The following is a 22,204-nucleotide window of genomic DNA, read 5'->3' on the forward strand; positions in this document are numbered from 1 at the left end:
TGATATCTCATGCCTTACTGCAATTTTATCCCAGTTTAAGTTTGTGCAGCATATTTGTGCTAGTTTTTAGGGTCTTGTGGTAGCTTTATTTCAGGAAAAAAAAAATCATATTTTTTGCCTTACTATAGCCTTACCTCTGACAATTTTTCTTCAATTTTCATTTTTCAAATTTTTATAATTTCTCATGCCTTACTGCAATTTTATCCCAGTTTAAGTGTGTGCAGCATATTTGCGCTAGTTTTTAGGGTGTTGTGGTAGCTTTATCTCAGAAAAAAAAAAAATTCAAATTTTTGCCTTACTATAGCTGTACTTCTGACATTTTTTCTTCAATTTTAATTTTTCAATTTTTTTCTAATTTCTCATGCCTTACTGCAATTTTATCCCAGTTTAAGTTTGTGCAGCATATTTGCGCTAGTTTTTAGGGTCTTGTGGTAGCTTTATTTCAGAAAAAAAAAAATTCAAATTTTTGCCTTACTATAGCCTTACATCTGACAATTTTTCTTCAATTTTAATTTTTCAATTTGTTCTAATTTCTCATGCCTTACTGCAATTTTATCCCCGTTTAAGTGTGTGCAGCATATTTGCGCTAGTTTTTAGGGTGTTGTGGTAGCTTTATCTCAGAAAAAAAAAAAATTCAAATTTGTGCCTTACTATAGCTTTACTTCTGACATTTTTTCTTCAATTTTCATTTTCCACTTTTTTTGTAATTTCTCATGCCTTACTGCAATTTTATCTCAGTTTAAGTGTGTGCAGCATATTTGCGCTAGTTTTTAGGGTCTTGTTATAGCCTTACCTCCGTTTTGAGGCGTTTAAAAATTTTTCGCCCATTTTGTTGCCTTACTATAGCTTTAATTTTGTTTTGAGGTGTTTTAAATTTTTTCGCCCATTTTCTGCCCTGCTATAGCCTGGCACTGTTTATTAATTTTTTTCCTTTAGTTTATTATAAAAACGACAACTATACACATTATGTTTCTTTCCCATGTGAGTTAGGCTAATATAATCAATAATTCACCTCATGACACTTTTATTATCAAACACAGAAGCAACAGTTGCAGTAAAAAAAAAAAAAAAAAAAGGAAGCATCCAGAAAGAGCTCGATTTGAAATGACACATTTCAGATCCGTGTGGCGTCGCTTCATCATCACATGTAAACAAACTTCTTTCCAGTTTGAGGCACGAGAAGAAACGAGAGCAACTCAAAGTCCGAGAACTGGGAATCCTGAGGCTCCTGTGGAAGGAAACAGAAAGACATGAAACATGAACACACACAAAGACACACATTTACTGTACAACAGACACCAGAGGTTACGCACAAAATGACTCCAAAAACATTACTAAAAAAGAAAACACACAACAAAAAAGTTACACAAAATTACAAGAACATGTTTAAAAACATACACAAAGACAACAGAAAAATGCTTTATTATATTATCTCAGAAAAAAATCCACAATTTTCTATTTCTATGCCTCACTATAGCCTTATCTAAAAAAATAAAATTTCCCCCATTTTTATGCATTACTATAGCCTTGTAAAAAAAAATTCAGAAATTTCTGAAAATTTCTGAAATTTCAGAAAAAAAAACACATTTTTGTGTTACTAAACACACAAAAATCAATCAAAAAGTTACACAAAATTGCAAACATACACAAAGACAACCAAAAATGACTAAAAAACAACAATTATTTCAAATGAATGTTGCTCGCACACGCACACACATACAGGTGGGCGTCCCTACTTTCTCCCCCTCCTCCAGGTCCGTCCTCCCCCTCAGATTCTGGAACCTTCCAGTCCAGCTGTCGTCCTTTCTCGTAGAGTCCCTTTAGAACCTTCCTCATCTCATCGTTTCCTCCTCCTCGGCTCAAGTTCAAGAACTTCCTGTAGAGCTGCAGCGCAGTACGTGCGTCCTCTATGCTGTCATGGGTTTCTCCTTGTATGTTCAACTCTGAGCATGAAAATAAACATTATTTATTGTTCTTTACTTGAACATATTGAGTGTTTACCTCAGATTAATAAAGGTTATGGTAGTTACACATCTACATTAATAGATTTAGAAAGAATTCAAGGAAACATTTGCACAAGTAACAGAGAGGTACTTTAAAAGTTACTTCATTAAGTTTTTACACAAAAAAAGATCTATTCAGCTAACGTACAAGTCCTTCAAAAAATACTAATAAAAATTACAGGTACAAGTACTTAAAATGACTCAAATGTACTTTTGTAAAGTATAAGTACTTAGAAATGTAAAAATACTTATAAATGTACTTGGGTAAAGTACAAGTACTTAGAAAGGTACTTGAGTAAAGTAATAATACTTAGAAACGTACTTTGGTAAAGTACAAGTACTTAGAAATATACTTGAGTAAAGTAAAACACTTAAATATATACTTGAGTAAAGTACAAGTACTTAAAAAATTACTTGGGTAAAGTACAAATACTTAGAAATGTACTTAAGTAAAATAAAAGTACTTTTACTTTACTCAAGTATATTTCTAAGTATTTAAAAATTTACTTGGGTAAAGTACAAATACTTAAAAATGTACTTAAGTAAAATAAAAGTACTTTTACTTTACTCAAGTACATTTCTAATTATTTAGAAATTCACTTGGGTAAAGTACAAGTACTTAGAAATTTAAAAATACTCAAATGTATTTGAGTAAAGTACAAGTACTTAGACATGTAAAAATACTTATAAATGTACTTGAGTAAAGTAAAACTACTTAGAAATGTATTTGGGTAAAGTAAGTACTTAGAAATTTAAAAATACTTAGAAATGTATTTGAGTAAAGTAAAGTACTTACAAATGTATAAGTATCGAGAGTATGTTGTGAAATGAGTAGAAATAAAGCAGTTCTGTGTGTACAGATGTTCAGACTCACCCAGGAAATACCAGGCCAGGAACCGGAGTGAGATCATCCTCTTCCGTGGCAGATGGAACAGGTAGACCGTGTCCACCACCTGGTCCTTGAGCACCTGGAAGAAGAAGCAAAGTCCCGTAAGTCTCTGTGGCCACGTCCACCAGTGACATCAGAAACCTACTAACCAGTAAGTTAATGACCCTGAAGTCCTTCTGTAGACCATGACCCACGAAGCGAACCCCAGTGTCGATGAGGAACCTCAACTTCAGGTACGTGGACTTCAGAGTGGTCAGATGTTTAGAGGAGATCTTAGCATCCAGGTCTCCTGGTTTGATCCCTGAGTACTGGGTTAGATAGTCCACCACCTGGAACACAACCAGGACTAGTTAGTACTAGTCCACCACCTGGAACACAACCAGGACTAGTTAGTAGTAGTCCAACACCTGGAACACAACCAGGACTAGTTAGTACTAGTCCACCACCTGGAACACAACCAGGACTAGTTAGTACTAGTCCACCACCTGGAACACAACCAGGACTAGTTAGTACTAGTCCACCACCTGGAACACAACCAGGACTAGTTAGTACTAGTCCAACACCTGGAACACAACCAGGACTAGTTAGTACTAGTCCACCACCTGGAACACAACCAGGACTAGTTAGTACTAGTCCACCACCTGGAACACAACCAGGACTAGTTAGTACTAGTCCACCACCTGGAACACAACCAGGACTAGTTAGTACTAGTCCACCACCTGGAACACAACCAGGACTAGTTAGTACTAGTCCAACACCTGGAACACAACCAGGACTAGTTAGTACTAGTCCAACACCTGGAACACAACCAGGACTAGTTAGTAGGGATGTCCCTTTTTCGCTTCCGATATGATGCTAATATTGCAGCCTTGAGTATTGGTCGGTACCAATATTGATCCGATACAATATCAGCACAAATCAAACATACTTTTATGACTTATTTTGTAGTGTGGAATGTTAGATAAGGTTTGATCAAGTGATGTCACTCAAACAGAGAACAATTGTCAGCAATAGTAGGGATGAGAAAAACTGACCCATTTATTATTAACTAATTGGTTACATACATTTTAACCTTCAACATAATATCTACAGTATTCTACAATTGAATAAATATAATTATATATCAGAGATTTTAGATGCAGTCCGATAAAATCATCATCATTTTCTGGCGCATATCGGACCAATATCCGATATCGAATTGGGACACCCCTACTAGTTAGTACTAGTCAACCACCTGGAACACAGAGGACATGAACATTCCACGTCAAACTGGTGTCACTGGTTAGTTGTGGTTGGTAAGGGGGGGGGCTCTGGTTAATTGTGGTTAGTTGTGGGGGGGCTCTGGTTAGTTGTGGTTAGTAATGGGGGGGGCTCTGGTTAGTTGTGGTTAGTAATGGGGGGGGCTCTGGTTAGTTGTGGGGGAGGTTCTGGAGGTCTGACCTGCTCCTGGGTGGAGATGTAGTCATCGATGAAGGGAACCCCCTCGTTGGGCCCTTGGCCCCTCACACATGTGATCCTGGCCACTGACATCTGACTGGGCTTTATGGTCGACTTAGTGCCATCGCTTCGAAGCTCCGCCTCCTCCTGCAGGAGGTCAAAGGTCAGAGACAGTCCATGAGTCAGAAGAAGAAAAAGAAGACCAACACATGGAGAGAAAATGATCTTTAATGGTATCAAAGTTTCAGGATGCAGCATCCATCCATCATACATCCATCCATTATCCATCCATCTTACAGACAGTAAAATGAAGTAATCAGATTACTTTCACACCTGATTGAGAGTAACAAACTCAGCGTCCAGTCCCACCAGATCTCCAGCCTGAGGCATTTCACTGACCATCAGAGGGATGAAGGTAGCGTGACTTTTCCTCTGTTTACGAGCCAGCGATGCTTCAGTCAGCAGCACACTGGCATCGATGGGATTTTTAACTGGGAAACATGTGGAAAACTGGGATTTTAACTGGGAAACATGTGGAAAACTGGGATTTTTAACTGGGAAACATGTGGAAAACTGGGATTTTAACTGGGAAACACAGAGAAAACTGGGATCTTGGTTGAACTCACTGCGTAGGTCATATTTGGTGTGATAATTTCTCTTGGCGTAGTAAAGGATAGCTGGAACTTTCCAGCTCATGTCAAACTGCGCAGCTTCAGTCTTTGAGGAAAAAAACAAAGTTACACTTTAAGAGGAATAAAGGAAGCCTTTCATCACTTCATTCAGAGAATGGATAATGTCACCTTATCAACAGGTTCAATCAGGAAGTCATTGAAGAGATACCACTGCTGGTGTGTGACTCCCTGCAACACAAAACACAACTTCTCACTTTTTGTACAAAGAATCCACAGCAAATAAAAGACATAAAGAAATGAACTGAAAAATACAAATCACAAATATGAGTCACATGAACTGAGGCCTGTTAGGATTTTCCTCTCAGAAATAAAAAATGTAAAGCTTTCCATCAACACGTGTCGTCCACAGGTCAATGCATTTCAAAGGAGCGAGAACAAAAATGTATTTATTTAATTCATGTATTTACTGAAATTTAACCATGCCAATAATAATTCATCTCTGAATTTTGGTTATTTTATATCATCTCTGCACTAAAGTGAAAAAAGCAATTCAAAAAAGTAACTAAATTAAAATTAGATTAAATGAAATTTAAATTTAAATTTAAAAAAATACATTTTAAAATGAAATCAAAATAAAATTTAAAATGCGTTTATGGGTTATAATATTGTCTCAAAGGGGGTAAGACCAATCATCAACATATCAAAAATATCAAAACACTAATTTTACTTGTATCTAATATTAGTATTTGTATTCATTTTAATCAGTATTTCATATTAATTTGAATATTTAGATCCAATTCCTGCACCATGTGTCCTTACAGAGGTCTAAATTAAAATAAAAAATATCAATAACAATAAAATGATCACAAACAAAATAATGAAAATAAAATTAAACTCTAAAAAAACAAATAAAGAATTGAACTAGCAGAGATTAAAGTCTTTAAAACACAATCATCAGCTGTTTTTAAAAAACACCTGAGACGGTCACATGATCAACATATAGAATAATGACCAATCAGAGCATTAATACAGGAAACAACAAAGAAGGCTTTGTCATCTTTTTGTGTTGTTTTGTGTCATGCTCATTGGTTGAAAGGTGACCCTTCTTTGCTGACTCAGCACAATAACTCCCACCTCCTTCCTTTGATGGTACGTCTCTCCCACTTTGATGTGAGCCACCAGGTTTCCTCCAGCGCGAGCGTCCAGGACGTGCGGCACCGTCACCACCAGGTCGTACAGAAAGGCTCCGTCTTCCTCCTCGGGTGCGCTCAGCTGGACAAACACGCCAAAATAACAGTCAGACTGTCCTTAATTTTCTCCACATTTAACAACAAAATGACACAGCGGCGTCTCTTAAGGATGTAACGATTCATCCATTAGATCAATGAATGGATTTATATTTCCACGATCAAACTACATCGATCTGTGCTCGGCTAGTAGTCCATCCTGGTGAGACATATCGATCTAAAATCGTTTAAAAGGTAATCAATCGATCGGATCGATACAAGGAAAAATAACTCATTAGATTTGAGCACAGCACATTCTAAGAACAAAACTGTTTTTACTTAATTGATGTATTTACTGAAATTTAACGATGCCAATGATAATTAATTTCAGAATGTTGGTTATTTTATATCATCTCTGCACTATAGTGAATTTTTAAATTTAAATTAAATTTAGTATTTAACATTTTCAATTGAAATATAAAAAGATTTAAAATGCGTTAAAAGGTAATAATATAGTCTCAAAGGAGGAACGATTAACATATCAAAAATATCAAATTGAAAGGTATAAGCGCATAAAAAACAAACAGAAGAGTCAGATAAAACTAAAATGTATCCTGTAAATTTGAACTAAAGTGACTTTATTCAAATAAAATGTGAATTTATTTGACATTAAATGTTAATTACTTATTTGTTTATGTCCATCATTAATTTATAGATGATTTCCATATATTAAACAACAAGTATCTAGTAAAGCTCACCTGTACTGTCCAGTATCAGGGATTTATTTCACTGACACTGTACACATTATTATTTTGGATGAAAAGTTACAGAATCATTTCAGATTGAATCGTTCTAAATTAACCAACATTATCCATGAATCAAATCGACAACAACGAATCGTGATTAGAATCGAATCATTACGTCACATCCTGTAACGCGCATTTGCGGAAAAAGTGTTTCCATAGTTTTTGCGACTTATTTCAGTATTGAAGTGTCTGAAACACCTCTTCATGAAAGCGTAAACACTTTTTTGTGATATTTAAGAGTTTGTTTTTTTTTTCCATTACCAGTTTTTATTGCGCTATTTAGATTTTGTGCATTTCCAAAGGTAATGGAAACACAGCTACTGCCTTTTTGATTCGCCCCCCCCTCCCCTCACCCCCTGGCTCCTCCTCACCTCCTCCGCTTCAGGCCAGCTGCTGACCTCCAACCCCTGGTTCTTACTGATGGACATCCTCAGGGTCAGAGGGATCCAGACGTGACGCAGGTCCTCTGCCCGTGTGTCGAAGGTGAATCCGTCCATGTTACAGGTTTCCTCCGAACTGCACGGTCCCCATAGAGTCAGGAAAACATGACACAGTTAAAGTCTATCTATGAAGACTTTTCTATTGTCGTTCAGTGTGAACAGGATCTCACTCGAGGCACCACTCAGTGGGAACGGGCGTCGGCTCTTTGGGTTTCAGCGGCTCTGCTGCTTCTTTCTGTTTGGCCTTGTTGAACGCGTACTGTGGAATCACACGCACACACACACACACCAATGCCAAAGAAGCATTTCATTTAATAAACGAGATCTCACAAAGAAAACAGATCAGATTTATTAGAACAGTAAAGTGTTGAGGATAGACACCCAACCCTTACTTTTTTCAGCATTTGCATTGCAATACCCCCCCCCCCAACTGCCTAATTCAATATCAATTGAGCAAATATGAATTGATTCACCTCCTGGCCATAGCACCCGTGTGGGTGTCACAACCTCCTAAAGAAAAGTCTGCATGTGTAGTACAAACGTATAGTGTGCAGCCAGAAATGAAGGGAAGTGGTGTAGGTGTGATGTTGTTCAAAAACTGTTAAGTGAGATTTATCAAAATTTCAAAGAGGAAAGAAATATTTTATGTTTATATGTACTTTAGTTTTTCAGAGTTTATACAGAACTTGAATTTGTTTCTTTTTACATCTATGTTCATATGCGCAAGTATGTTTTTTTTTCTTGTACAAAAATTTCATTTTCAGATGTTTTATTGCTTAAAATGTTGAGGTTGTAAGATGTTGGTCACATAAGCATGAAAATAAACATTTAAACACTGTATAAAGCAAATTCAGCCACTTTCTTCTAAACACATTAAATGGGTCATAAATGTTTTCCTTAAAACATGTACAAAGCCATTCAACCATTAATAATGTAATTATGGAGCTAGGTTTCACAAACTGTGTTTAGAATTTCTGTGTTCAGGATTTAATGGGTGGGTCAGAAACGGTGGCCTCATTAGCATTAACCTGACCCTGTTACTGAAGCACACCAAACTTCCGCAGCCTCCAGCGGGCACAATTCGCCCCTAGCCAAAAACAAACCACATATTTGCACTCGGGAATAAAACGCGTCCGCTGGTGCTACATTTTCCATTAATAGAGCACTTTTTTTGAACCGCAATTGTGTGTTTTGATTCTAGTGGGCGCAGTTCTGACTCTACCCAGGAAAGATGCACATATTCGGACACGGGCGGAGCAGACCTTTCCACTGATACCTTGTTAGGCTCAATCTGAGCACTTTTGGAAAAACAATGGGAGAAACAGTATCGACGCTGGAGCCACTTTCATACTGCTCTATCCCATAGACACAGTACAAGGAGGCGGCGCCCTTCCTGCTCGTGGTTCTAGCGCCTCTAACTGACACACCCCCAGCATCTCAGAGCAGAGAAAAGCGCTTGTTTTTCCATGATTTTGAGACCTAATTTTATATACTTGTGATTTTTTCCATCTTTCAAATGTATCTCAGTGGTCAATGACACACGTTTCTGTGGTGTGACAAACTCATAACACACATTTATTTCTGCTTTACTCTGACTTTAAAAAATGTCAACATACGCTCTATTTGTGTATTTCTACTTCATACTAATCAACATTTGAAGCACTAATATTAATTTATAGAATTACTGTTCGAATCTTCTTTCAGCCCTCCGAAAAGGCTAGACCAGGTATCACACAGATTTCTTTCATTCACAGCGTCTGTAAAGTCAGTGACAACCTCTGCCACGGCAACCCTGAGACTCAGACAACTGACAGTTTAATGTCTATTTTTCCAGTCTCAGCAAAACCATCAAAGGCGGAAGACATTTCTGTCGTATCTAGGAGACACTTCTTATGATGTTTGCGTCACTAACTGATCGATTTGTGACAATTCCCATCAGTCTGTTTTTCCAGATTTCAGTTTCCAGTCGATCACAGCAGCCAAAGTAAAAGTTCTGTTGATGTTTTCATCAAACATGAGAAATAACTGACGCTCTCACCTCAGCCTGAACCTTCCAGAATTCAGCCTCCTTAGTGCTGTTCACCTCACAGTTTATAACCAGAACGTCTGGGAGACACCTGATGTTCCTGGTCTGCACCTGTACAACGCACACACACAGAGTCAGACTCACGGTGTGTGTGTGTGTGTGTGTGTGTGTATAGATGCTGCTGGGACTCACTGTGGGCTGATATTTCTCACAATTCTCACACCAGGCCTGTGTGCTCTGCTCCAGACAGATGCTCCTCTTCAGGATCTCTGCAAACTCGTATTCTTTCAGCGTTTTATCTGAGAGTCAAATGCAAACGTGACAGAGTTTATCTGTCCAAACTAACCACGTATCGTGAATATTGATACGATTAAGGCAACTTTTTCACAGAATATCACACTGAAATAAAAGGTGTTTTTCCACAAATGTTATGATTTGCAGGGAAAAAGGCTCCCATCTCATGTATTTACATTTTTAAAGACATATTGTCCCATTAAAAAAGATAAAATAAAAACTGAAACTATAAATAAGACTCACCTGACAATAAGTTGTATGCCTGAATGTTAATGTTGTGGTTTGGATACTTAATATTGTAATATTCTCAGGTATTATTACTATCTGTTACAATATTTTATAATTCAAACCTTGTTTGTTTTATCATCACACACACACACACACACACACACACACACACACACACACACACACACACACACACACACACACACACACACACACACACACACACACACACACACACACACACACACACACACACACACACACACGGAAAAAAAGTGGTCCGTGGCAAATAAAAGGTTGGGAATCACTGACTTAGAGAATCTTAATATATAATATAATATTATATAGTATTATATATATATATATATATATATATATATATATATATATATATAACCTTGTAGATGGCGCTGCTGGCTAAAACATTGTGACTTATACTATGAAAAATACAGAATTTTTTTAAAATTCAAATTTAAAATGAATTGGTCATGTGATTGTTTGTAATAATTGAATATATGGAAGCATGAGGAGGAGAAACAATGTTTCCTCACCCTGAGCGTTGTGTTCGGGGTAGTGCATGGTGAAGAGCAGCGACAGAGAGGAGCGCACCGTTTCCTTCCCACAGCGACACAAGCTGCTGTTCTCCACCTCACAACCAAACAGTTTCCCAATGGCCGACTCACTGGAGGAGCCCAGAGAACTGCAACACACACACACACACACACACACACACACACACACACACGCAAATAAAAAAAGAACCCAATGCATGGAAGGGAGACTCAAGTCCCAAAGATCACAGAAGGCCCTCTAAACGACACAAAAAAAACATACAAAATGAGAGAAAAATATGTAAAATTACAACAAAAACACACAATGCTAAATATAAATGACATATAAAATATAAATTGTGTTTTCAAAAAATAAAGAAATCTAATTTTATCTGTAGAAAAATAAAATAAAATACAATTACTGTACCAAATGTGGAAAACTTTATCAATTGAGTGCCAAAAATGTGTAATAAGAGTTTAGAAAAAAATAAAAATACACAAATGATCAAAATAATAATAATAATAATAATAATAATAGTGGACAAATTAAGCCAAAAAATAAATAAACAAACAAACAAATAAAAATAATTATAAATAATTATATAATTAGAAAAAAAATTGTTGAAATGCAGAAAAATGCAACAAAGCAAGATTAAAAAATAGATGAATAAAAACAAAGTAATATGTGAAAAGAACAGCTAATAAGCAAAACAAATAAATAAGATATATGTAGGCACATGCAACAAGACAACAACAAAAACACAAAACGGGAGAAAAAAACAACAAAAATACACAAAATTACTCAAATAAACACACAATGAATCAAACTTACACAAAAATGACAGAAAAATAGTAAAATATACAAAACAAAAAGAAAAGCACAAAATGGGGACCAAAATATGCACGATTACAACAAATGTACACAAAAAGACACAAACACACAAAAATTACTGAAAAATAATAAAATATAAAAAACAACAACAAAAACTGCAAAAAACATACACATTTACAGAAAAACACACAAAATGACAATAAATATCTATTACATTACTAAAAAAAAGAAAAAGGACAAAACAATAACAAAAACTGGGAGAAAATATGCAATTACAACAAATATATGCAAACTGACTCCAAAAAACCCACAAAATGACACAAACTTACACAAAAATGATATAAAAATAATAAAATATCCAAAAAAACACAACATAAACCCATAACCTCTTTGTTGTTTGCTGTGTTAATGCTCAGATTGGTCATGAATGCTGATGATGTAGTTTCCATGTTGTCCACTGGGGGTCGCGCTGCGTCTGTAACACTCTTCAGTCTGGTGCCTACCTGCTGCTGGCCCCTCTGTAGGCCTGTGGCCCCTCCTGCTCCTGTGTCTCCTGATGAAGCTGGGTGAGGATAAATCGGTTCCAGCTTTGGATCAAACGTCCCAGTCGAGCTTTTCCCGTCTGTTCGTCGGAGTCGGCCAGGATCAGACCGAGCGCTGAGGCTTCTGGGATGGTTCGGAACGCTCGCAGGAAGTTACTGGCCTACGACGGCAGAGCAAGAGAAAACAGGAGAGCACACAGTAAAGAACAAAGGGTTAAAACGTAACCTAGGTAACAGGGAATCATAATGAGTTGATAAAACCAGGACAGTAAAGAAATAGTTGAAAATAATAAGTCTAGTATTTCACTAATGTTCATAATAATTAGTTTACTAAATAAATTTACTTTTTTAAGGAATAAGGAATTTATTTAATTAATTAAAAAGATAATGAATGTATGGATGAAAATTAACCAATCATATAAAGTAGAATAAGCTATGTTTAGACTATGTTTAAATAAATACTACTTTTTAAACGATTAATAAAATTAACATTTATCTATTTTTTTAACATTTTATGAGATGACATGTAATAAAATAGGTTTAAGATTTGTGATGAAGTTTTCTAATAAAAGATTAATAAAACATAGTTCTATGATTGTCAGAAGGAAACGTTACCTTGTTTGTTTTGAGACGTTTTCATTAAATACATCTTTATCCTCATTTTACATTTAACTACTAATTGTATGTTTAAAATAAAATATTAAAATAAATATTAATTAAATACAAAAGAGTTCCTTTGAAATAAATCAGGAAACAAATAAATAAACTTGATTTTTAAAAATATCATCCTAGCCTCATCTGCTGTGAGTCAACAATTAATATTTTGGATGTAATCATGTTTAATAAAAAATAAATAAAAATTGCTTGTCGACTTTTCTGTTTATTTTCCATATTGTCATTTGTTGACGCATCTTGTATTGCTTGCGGTATATAAACCATATTGTATTAGGGAGCGTGTGTTCACCTGGCAGGGGTCGCCTCGGGACAAATCCAACATGTGGAACAAGAAGCCGAGCTCACAGGCCAAGCAGAATTCCTTCTGACACAGATGGTTCTGAACCAGGCAGCGGATCGGCTCCAGGAAGTACAGAACCTGACATGAGCACAACGGGATGTGATCGATTAGCGACAGAAGTGACTAGTCATGCCTATACAAACACATGATCATGTCATGTGATCAGTAGAGAGCCCAGCACCCCCACCTGGATCATACAGTTACAGTAGGCGTTGGGAATGTGAGGCTCCAAACCAGCAAACAGCGTCCTGTTGTAGTGTTTGAAGTCAAAGTCCTCCAGTCCCAGTTTGGAGTATTTAATGGTGACCTGAGCAGCAAAAAAACACAAACACATGTCACGGGTCTTAGATGGTAAATGGTAAATGGACATGATTTATATAGAGCTTTATCACCACTGAAACAGTCTCAAAGTGCTTTACATATCAGCTCATTCACCCAGTCACTCTCACATTCACACACCAGTGAGACAGGACTGCCATGCAAGGCGCTAGTCGACCACTGGGAGCAACTTAGGGTTCAGTGTCTTGCCCAAGGACACTTCGACACATAGTCAGGTACTGGGATCGAACCCCCAACCTCTCAATCAGAAGACGACCCACTACCACCTGAGCCACGGTCGCCCATGATGATCACAGCAGGCGTCACAAACGTGTGATTGTATGTGAGCCAAGAAATCAACGTTCACGTTAACAATTTAGATTAATGACCAATCTGAGCGTAACACAGGAGAAAAACAAAGGGTTGTGTTGTCATTTTGTATGTTTTTGGAATGATTTTGTATATTTTTCTCTCATTTTGCATTTATTTTTCTTGTTTTGTGTATTTGTGAATGAATTTTGTGTATTTTTGTTGTCATTTTGATAATTTTTAAATTAATTTTGTGTATTTTGTGGTTTTTCGTCAGTTTGTCAACTTTTGTAGTTATTTTCATTCATTTTCATTTAGTGTGTTTGTTTTTGTTGTTTTGTTTATTTTTGAATTAATTTTGTGTATTTTTGTTTTTGTTGTTTTGTTTATTTTTGAATTAATTTTGTGTATTTTTGTTTTCATACTGTATATTTTTGTCTCATTTGGTGTTTTTGTTTTGTGCATTCGTGGATTCATCTTGTGTATTTCTGTTGCCATTAAAGTGTGTTTTTAGGGTCAGTTTTTGTTGTCGTTTTTGTTTATTTTTAATTTATTTTGTAATTTTTTCTCATTTTGTGTATCTATTTTGTTGTGTTGTGTGTTTTTAGAGTCAGTTTATCTACTTTTGTAGTCACTTTCTATAGTTTTCTCTCATTTTGTGTTTTGTTGTGTTTGTATCGTTGTCTTTCCTTTCATATTGTATGTTTCTGTTGTCATTTTGGATCCGTATTAAATAGGGGATAAATGTGGCCCCTGGTCTCCCATTTACCCATGTACACACAAACACCACACACCACACACCACACACACACACACACACACACACACACACACACACACACACACACACCACACCACACACCACACACCACACACGCACACGCACACACACACACACACACACACACACACACACACACACACACACACACCACACACCACACACCACACACCACACACCACACACCACACACACACACACACACACACACACACACACACACACACACACACACACACACACAGAGTCACACCAATAGTTCAGTTTACTTTGAATAAAATCCAACCTTTCTGAACTTTTTTGGAACCATGTAGAGATGAGGTTCCTCATCGCGGCCGATTGGAGATTCAGGAATCTGATTATAGTTATCATATTCCAGTTCCACGTCTTTGATTTTGTAGGGAACCTGAAATGAAAGTTGGATGCATGAAAATCATTTAAAAAATCTGAAATAAACAAACAAAGATAAGTCAAACAGACCATTTCATATAAAGTGCGACACAATTTGCTTAAAAATTAAAAATAAAAATAATTGGTTATGAATGGTAGGAAAAAAAAACCTAAATATATTATATTATTATCAAAGAAATTGAAGAGATTAAACACATAAATTTAATTCATTTAAAACCTGCTGTGAGTCCAGAATAAATGCTTTGACAACACGAGCTAAAATAAATACACATTTACAGTTTTCTATAAAAAAAAAAAATTCAAATAGCGTTAAAAAGTGTGTAAATGAAATTCCAATTAAATAAAATCAAACTAAAATAAACTTTTTAAACTTTTAAAAATGTTGCAAAAAATTAAACAATTGGACTTAAATAAACTGAATTATTTGAAACAATCACAATAGAAACTTCCAGGTAAACCAACCTGGTTACGGGGGCGGGTTCGAGGATTGGCTGCGTAACCAATGAATCCGACCGTTTTCATCGTGCGAAGGATTTCAGGGTCGACAGGCGGAGCTCGTCTGTTGATGACAGATTAAACCACAGCATTGGATCAAACAACAATTGGACTAAGATAGTTGTAAATTGTTGTTGAAAGAACTCAAATTTCTTTTCAAAACCCTGCAATTTTTCTCAAATAATCCTACAAAATCTTTTGAAATTAAATAAAAATTGGTTAAAAAAATTGGTCTGTATTTGGCCCCTGAACTAAAATCAGTTTGACACCCCTGTGATCACCAGTTCTAATGATTACCAGCTTAAAACAGAACTCAGTAACTTTTTCACCCTCATGCATTAATCTCATAGTCCCTGTGAGTGTAATACAAGTGTTTATGGGGTTATTGGGGGGGTCTTTCACCCCCCCCACCCCCTCCTTGGATTAGGATTTTTCAGTGATCGGTTGCTACTGTCTTGGGAAAGCAAAGATGCACATGTAGCTGTGGGGTGGGGCAGGGGGCGGGGGTGGGAAGTTTTTATGACAGTGACATAACCATAAGGGATCTTTAGGGGGCGCTCTAAGCACAAATTACTTAGTTCTGCTTTAACTGATACACCAACAGCTAAAGTGCTGTGTGTGCTTTTCCCTCTACTTGGGAAAGCTGAACGTTAATTTGTTTGTTGTGTAGCATAGTGTAGCGTTGTGTAGCAGTGTGTAGCGTAGTCTAGCGTTGTGTAGCTGTGTGTAGCGTTATGTAGCAGTGTGTAGCGGCGTGTAGCAGTGTGTAGCGTTATGTAGCAGTGTGTAGCGGCGTGTAGCAGTGTGTAGCGTTGTGTAGCAGTGTGTAGCAGTGTGTTACCGTGGACTGGGCGTAACCAGCGCTGAGGGCCAGTCTGACAGCAGAGGCTCACTGCTGGTCAGCGGCGTGGGAATGAGTGCCAGCGGCAGCAGGTCGTGGTTCCAGTCCAGCTGAGGCAGAGAGTCCACTAGACACGGTAGACCAAACTCCGTCTCCCGGGAATAGTCATTGTAGGAAACCTCTGGGGCGTCGGACCACAGGTGGACGCAGCCGCCCGAGTCCCCGAAGGACAGCGCTTGTTTACTGGACGACACGTCGAAGCTCATCAACAGCTGGCCCACCGTGTTCACGTGGAAGATGTCGGCCATGTTGGCGAGACCCGTCGGCTCGCAGAACTGACACTGGCCTGAAGAAAGAGAAGAAGAAGAGGACAAGGTCCTCAAGGTAATAATACAGCTAATCACTTTGTTTAATTACTAAAGTTCTACAACTTATTCAATCAATAAAGTTCCTCAATTTATTTATTAAGTTTATTGATTTATTCAATTACAAAAGTTCCTTCATTTATTTGATTACTAGAGTTTTTCAGTTCAATTAATAAAGTTCCTGAATTTATTAAATTCCTAAAAATTTTGAAAATAACCAAACTTTCCTGATTTATTTGATTACTAAAGTTCCTCAATTTCTTCAATCAATAAATATGTATTTTGATTCCTAGGGTTCCTGGATGTGTTTTTGGGCTCTTGTAGTTCCTAAAAGTGTTCCGTTACTAAATAAATACCTGTCTGTGAGATGATGGCGAGGCGTGACGTGTACGTGGGGATGAAACGCAGGAACAGAGGATCCACGTGGACCTGCAGAGGCGTGACGGCTCTCATCATACGCAGGTCGTAGACCATGAGGAAGCGGTCACAGGCCAGCCCGTTCAGCCCTCTGCTGGAGAACCCACAGGCCGCCAGAAGGTTCCCGTGCACGTCAAAGTCCGACAGGCTGCCGGAGAACGCGTCAAACTCATGCTCAGTCTTAAAAGTGCGCAGATCTCGAAGAGTCACCTGGTGTGTGTAAGAGGAGAGGGGGGGGGGGGGGGGGGGGGGTTGGGGTTGAGACTCATGGAAGAGCCAGGAGAAGAAAAGCTTTGATCTAAAGTGACCATGAGGAGGAGTGTGTACGGTACCTTTCCTGAAGTGTGACCACAGAAGAAGTAACGGCTCGTTTGACGCATGATCGCAACTCCAGGAACTTCCAGAGTGAACTTTACAAACACAACAGGAGAGAAACATTTAAAACACGTTTATTATTATTATTATTATTAAAAAAATATTATTATTATTATTGTAATTATTATTATTTAAAATTAGTGTTATTTTCCTTATCATTAATATTATCATCATCATCATTTTTTACTTTTATTGTTATGTTTGAAATTCCATTTTCACAGTTTTGATATTGACTGGTCATAAAAACAAAAAGTGAAGTGAAACCCACAGATTATTTTATTAGTGTTTTTCTCAGTATATGTTATGTCCCAATAATCGCTGTTATTACCTCCCAAGCACCAAGCGACGAGTGGAGGGTTATATTTTACCCTCCGTTTGTCAATCTCTCTGTTAGTAAGAAAACGTGAAAAGTTATAAATGGATTTAATGTTAAGCTAACCACTATGAACGAGTGGATCATAGTGTATCATGTTTTTCCTGCAGTCTGTGTCTTCTCCTCGCCCTCTTTTCTGTTTCAGGTGTCTTGATGCTTGAGCTGGCGGTTCCTGATCAATGGTTCACAGCTCAACTAGTCTAGAACATTCTGATGGTCTATCCTTCTATTCTATTCTGTTTGTCCTTCTGTTCACTAACCCAACCAGTGGAACCAGATGTTCTCCACCTCTGAACTTGGTTCTAACGGAGATTTCTTCCTATAAAAAAAGGGAGTTTTTTCTTACCACTGTCGCTAAATGCTTGTTCATGTAGATCTTGTTGGGTTTTTTCTTTCTCACTATGGACTTTATATTTTGTTAAGTGCTTCGAGATGACTTTGTTGTAATTTGCGCTGTATAAATAAAAATTAATTGAATTTGGATGAAAATTTCAGGAAAATGTATAAATGGGACAAGGAACAGGTGATCACATTTTGGTGATGTTCTGGCTACCAAAAAAAAAAAAAAAAAAAAAAAAAATATATATATATATATATATATATATACCATCATTTTTCCCATCCACACTGTGGCACTTCCTATTGATGTCATAGGTTCCCGCAGAGTCAACAGCTCAATGTTGACAAGTAGTCATGGTAACACAGTTCAATGTTGACAGGTAGTCATGGTAATCCTGAGTTTACATGTTACTGTGACCGGAGCATGTTAGCTTAGCTTGAGCTGCTTGGTGGAAATCTGCGCTCTCCGAGTGCTTTTTTAGTTCTTCTCCTTATTATTATTATTGTTATTATTATAGAATTATTATGACAGATGCACATACAACTAAAGCTGAGCTGGTTCTTTTACCTTCTGTGTCTCCTGAACTGTGTTCAGATCCACCTCAGAGACGTAGTTCTGTAATCCTCCCATCAGCATGGTGTTGTTCTCAGTCGTTATCAGACTGTGCATGTCGGCTCCTTCATCCAACCTGGCAACACCACGGGATCCACGGGATTAAAATATGCTACATGGCACTGTTTTTAGCTTTGTTTTTATTCAAATGAAATATTCCTTCTTTAAACACTGGATGTTCAAATAGTGGACAAGCAAAAACATCACAGTGTGGTGTGAAAATTGCTTTGCCGAAGAAAACTATAATAATAAATTAATATACAGCATGTGTTCCTCCACCATATTTCATTTTCTCTAAAAGATATTATGCTTTAGGGATTAACCAGATCAAACTTTATTAATAAAGCCCTGTTTATGCAGATGAGAGTAGTGCTACGCGCTTTATTATAACAGAAACTGATTAAAACACAACTTTGGTCAAAGGAAACACAAAAACACTCACGGATAATCGAACATGACGAGTCCTCCACGTGTGAAGCACTTCAGGTTGGTTTTAGACAGGAACAGAACGCCCGTCTCCAGACTGTGGATCTGTCGGATGTCGTCGGATGCGTGAACTTGGAATGAAGAGTAACGACCCATCGTTGGTCCAAAAAAAGAGCTGACGTGACCCTGGAGAGAGTAAATAATATGATCCTCACCCTGCTCCATATAAAGGCTGATCTCTGTGTGAATGAGAAGCTGCAGATCAATAAAAAAGATCTTTAAACAAACTGTGACGTAGTGATCACTCAGGAAAAGATTTATTCAATAACTCACACTGCTTTGATCAGATTAACCCCCTGAGGACTGCAATAGGAGGGTTCACTGGAACCTAAATCTGTATTTCTGCTCATTCTGATGCCATTTATTAAATTATCTTCAAATACTTTACATCCCTAGAATCCTTACAACCTAAACTAAAAGATTATACGTTATAAATAAATCACAAACTGTAGGAAAATACAAAAATCTGAAATGTTTTTTGATTATATTTAGTAAATAAACATACAAAACACATTGATCCAAAATATTTCTAAAAGTGGAAAATTAAACAAGACATTTGTGAACACTCCAGTAGTGATTTGAACAATTTACCTATTTTACTTTTTCAGATATGAACATTTTAATTAACAGAATGCAGAGGTTTCATCACTACTGCTGAACCAAAACAAACAGAATATAGAAAAATGAACTAAATATTTATCAACATTTATAAATATATATATATATATACATTGAGCAATTTGCACATGACGTATTGGAAGCACAAAGCTGTGATTTACTCTCAGCTGTTTAAGGGAGAGATAAGGTCTCTTAGGAGAGCTCTTCTTCGCTGCTTCATTGTCTACTACCAAACCTCAAAGTTGGAACTGTTGCCACCAACAGTCACAGAGTTGTTTCAGGTCACAATTGTTTTTATCCTCTTACGGTAAATAAGAGAGATTTACGACATCTTTAACTTTTCCTGGTTTTTAGAGCAACCAAAAGCAGCGCAAGTTGTTATTTTACCTGAAAAAGCTGCTAAATGATCTAAAAAGCTACTAAATGATTAGAAGTGTTGAAAAAAAATCGATTCGGCGATATATCGCGATATTATGTCACGCGATTTTTGGATCGATCCACAAAGAAATGCTGAAACCTGGACATGTTGATCAGCTTGTGTTTTTTCAATAAAATCTAAAAAGAAAGTACAAACTTTCTGTATTTATTTGTTGTTCTAGGAATACACCTCAGTTAAGTTGAACTAAAGTTAAGTTGGTTTAAAAGCCACAGGTAGATTGTATGTTATTTTTTTATTTTAAGTTGTTGGCACATGGCATGTTAAAGCCAATGTTTTGAGTGTAAAATATGCCAATAAAATATATTTAATATATAATATAATATATATATAATATAATATAACATAATAAGTCATATATATAAAAAAAAATGCAATAATCACCTTATACTTTAATATTGGGATTAATCGTATCATATTGTGACCTATGTATCGGGATATGAATCGTATCGCCAGATGTCAGGCAGTACACACCCCTACAAATGATGTAAAAAATCTGCTGAATGATCTACAAATCAGGATGAATGTTTCACTCCAATAGAAAACAATAGGATGTTTACAGGCAGTAGGGCCATGTGACATCATCATCATTTCAAGATGGAGGAACACAAGCTCTAAAACTGTATAGTAGTCCCATTTTTAAAAGGTGATTAAATGAAAATGGTGCATAATAATGTGTTTAGTTAGACATTGAGCTTCCAATTAGGACATTTAGAAGATTTTAGGACACATTTATAAAAACAGGAGGATCACTTTAAGTAGCTGAGGAAACCTCTACTTTGAGCTGTTCAGGTCAGTAGTTTGCTTCATAAAGGTCCGAGTTCTCACCCTGTGGTTCCCGATCCACAGCATCTCCTCCTGGAGGTCAAAGTGTGTGGCGGTGACGGGGATGCCGACCTCAGAGACCACCGTGTGCAGCTCAGAGAACATTCCCTCCATCAGGTGAACCTGCTCAGGCACTGGCACCGCCAGCCCATCTACGTCCAGCTCCACGCCCTGCAGCAGGGTGGGGTTCAGGTGGGGGTCCATAGACGGCTCCAGGCCCGCATCCAGGGTCCCGTGGAGGCTGGGAGGGTACTCCCCCATCCCAGGGTCCAGACCCTCAAAGTTCATCATGGATAGAGCTATAAAAACAAGAACAAATGGATTACTAGTAGCCAGAAAAACTGAATGTACGCAGAGGTTTGGTTTTTAATTAATTATTTTATTTTAGATTCGATTTTATCTAATTACATTCATAACGTCACGTTTTACCTTCTTCAAAAATGTGCATTATCAGTGGACAAACAAAAAATCCCAACAAAAATTTGACAAAAGTATTCAATTCAATTCAACTTCATATAGCGCATTAGGTGCTTATCAAAAAAGATATATATATATATATATAAGTATGACTTGGATAAACATGATTTCGGCAACAATGTAATTACTGAATGAATGAACAGATCTATTTTTTATAGGTCTGTCAAAAAAGTATGGACAAAACTTTCAAGGATTTCAATGCTTAATGCAACATTTTAGATAGATAGATAGATAGATAGATAGATAGATAGATAGATAGATAGATAGATAGATGTGCTCATTATCGTTAGTTACGGAGTCTGATTAAATACGCAATAACTTCAAATTAGCATCGTTTAAAACTAAACTGGGTGATACAAACCCATAGTTTTTACTCTAAAAAGTTGCTACATCCGTGTATTAAAGTACACTGCGTTTCAAGTGTCTTCAATGCGCTCACTGACCTGTTTTTTCTGTTTGATTCACGGCTGAGGATCCATTTTTAACTCATTCACAACAACAACAGACGCTTTCAATCACTTCCGGTGTCATATCCGTGCTGCGTTCACTACAATGGCATTTTTGTGTAGCACGAAGCTATTTCGTGTGTCTGCGCTTTTTGCACGATCTTTACAGTCTGTTTTTAAGTTATAAAAACAGCTTGGAAAATATTTCAAACTTTAAATGTGTAATAGTGTGTTTTTGTGTTCTTGAGGACGAGACGTTATACGGTTTAATTGGTTAATTATACTGATCTATCAAACATTATTTATGTCCCGGTTTTAATCTTCAATTGTATATTTAATCAACACATTTAATAGCATT

General features: G+C 36.9%; 1 protein-coding gene across 1 annotated transcript; it reads right to left on the reverse strand.

The window, feature by feature from the left end:
* Nucleotides 1-1,090: 1,090 nt before the first annotated feature.
* On the reverse strand, nt 1,091-21,903 carry pan2 (poly(A) specific ribonuclease subunit PAN2). Its single transcript, XM_028453479.1, has 26 exons — nt 21,844-21,903; nt 20,927-21,222; nt 19,001-19,170; nt 18,514-18,634; nt 17,191-17,268; nt 16,798-17,068; nt 16,077-16,422; nt 15,203-15,299; nt 14,616-14,735; nt 13,109-13,228; nt 12,871-12,999; nt 11,868-12,067; nt 10,533-10,681; nt 9,652-9,758; nt 9,472-9,570; nt 7,604-7,692; nt 7,365-7,509; nt 6,096-6,233; nt 5,130-5,189; nt 4,956-5,046; nt 4,663-4,820; nt 4,333-4,476; nt 3,042-3,221; nt 2,878-2,971; nt 1,737-1,943; nt 1,091-1,228 (listed from the first exon to the last, which is right to left on the reverse strand). The coding sequence occupies exons 2-26, from the start codon at nt 21,212-21,214 to the stop codon at nt 1,197-1,199; spliced, it is 3,633 nt and encodes a 1,210-aa protein (XP_028309280.1). The 5' UTR covers nt 21,215-21,222; nt 21,844-21,903; the 3' UTR covers nt 1,091-1,196.
* Between the last annotated feature and the right edge of the window lie 301 nt (nt 21,904-22,204).

Source organism: Gouania willdenowi, chromosome 7 (assembly GCF_900634775.1).
Source record: "Gouania willdenowi chromosome 7, fGouWil2.1, whole genome shotgun sequence".
Lineage (NCBI taxonomy): Eukaryota > Metazoa > Chordata > Actinopteri > Blenniiformes > Gobiesocidae > Gouania > Gouania willdenowi.

What these genes read in the sequence shown, in the direction of transcription:
- pan2 (XM_028453479.1), bottom strand. Translation starts at nt 21,214, where the DNA reads ATGATGAACTTTGAGGGTCTGGACCCTGGGATGGGGGAGTACCCTCCC. An exon ending in GTGAGAAATATCAGCCCACA is followed by an intron (nt 9,571 to 9,651) that starts GTGAGTCCCAGC and finishes TGCGTTGTACAG; the next exon opens with GTGCAGACCAGGAACATCAG. An exon ending in CACCAAATATGACCTACGCA is followed by an intron (nt 4,821 to 4,955) that starts GTGAGTTCAACC and finishes CATGTTTCCCAG; the next exon opens with TTAAAAATCCCATCGATGCC.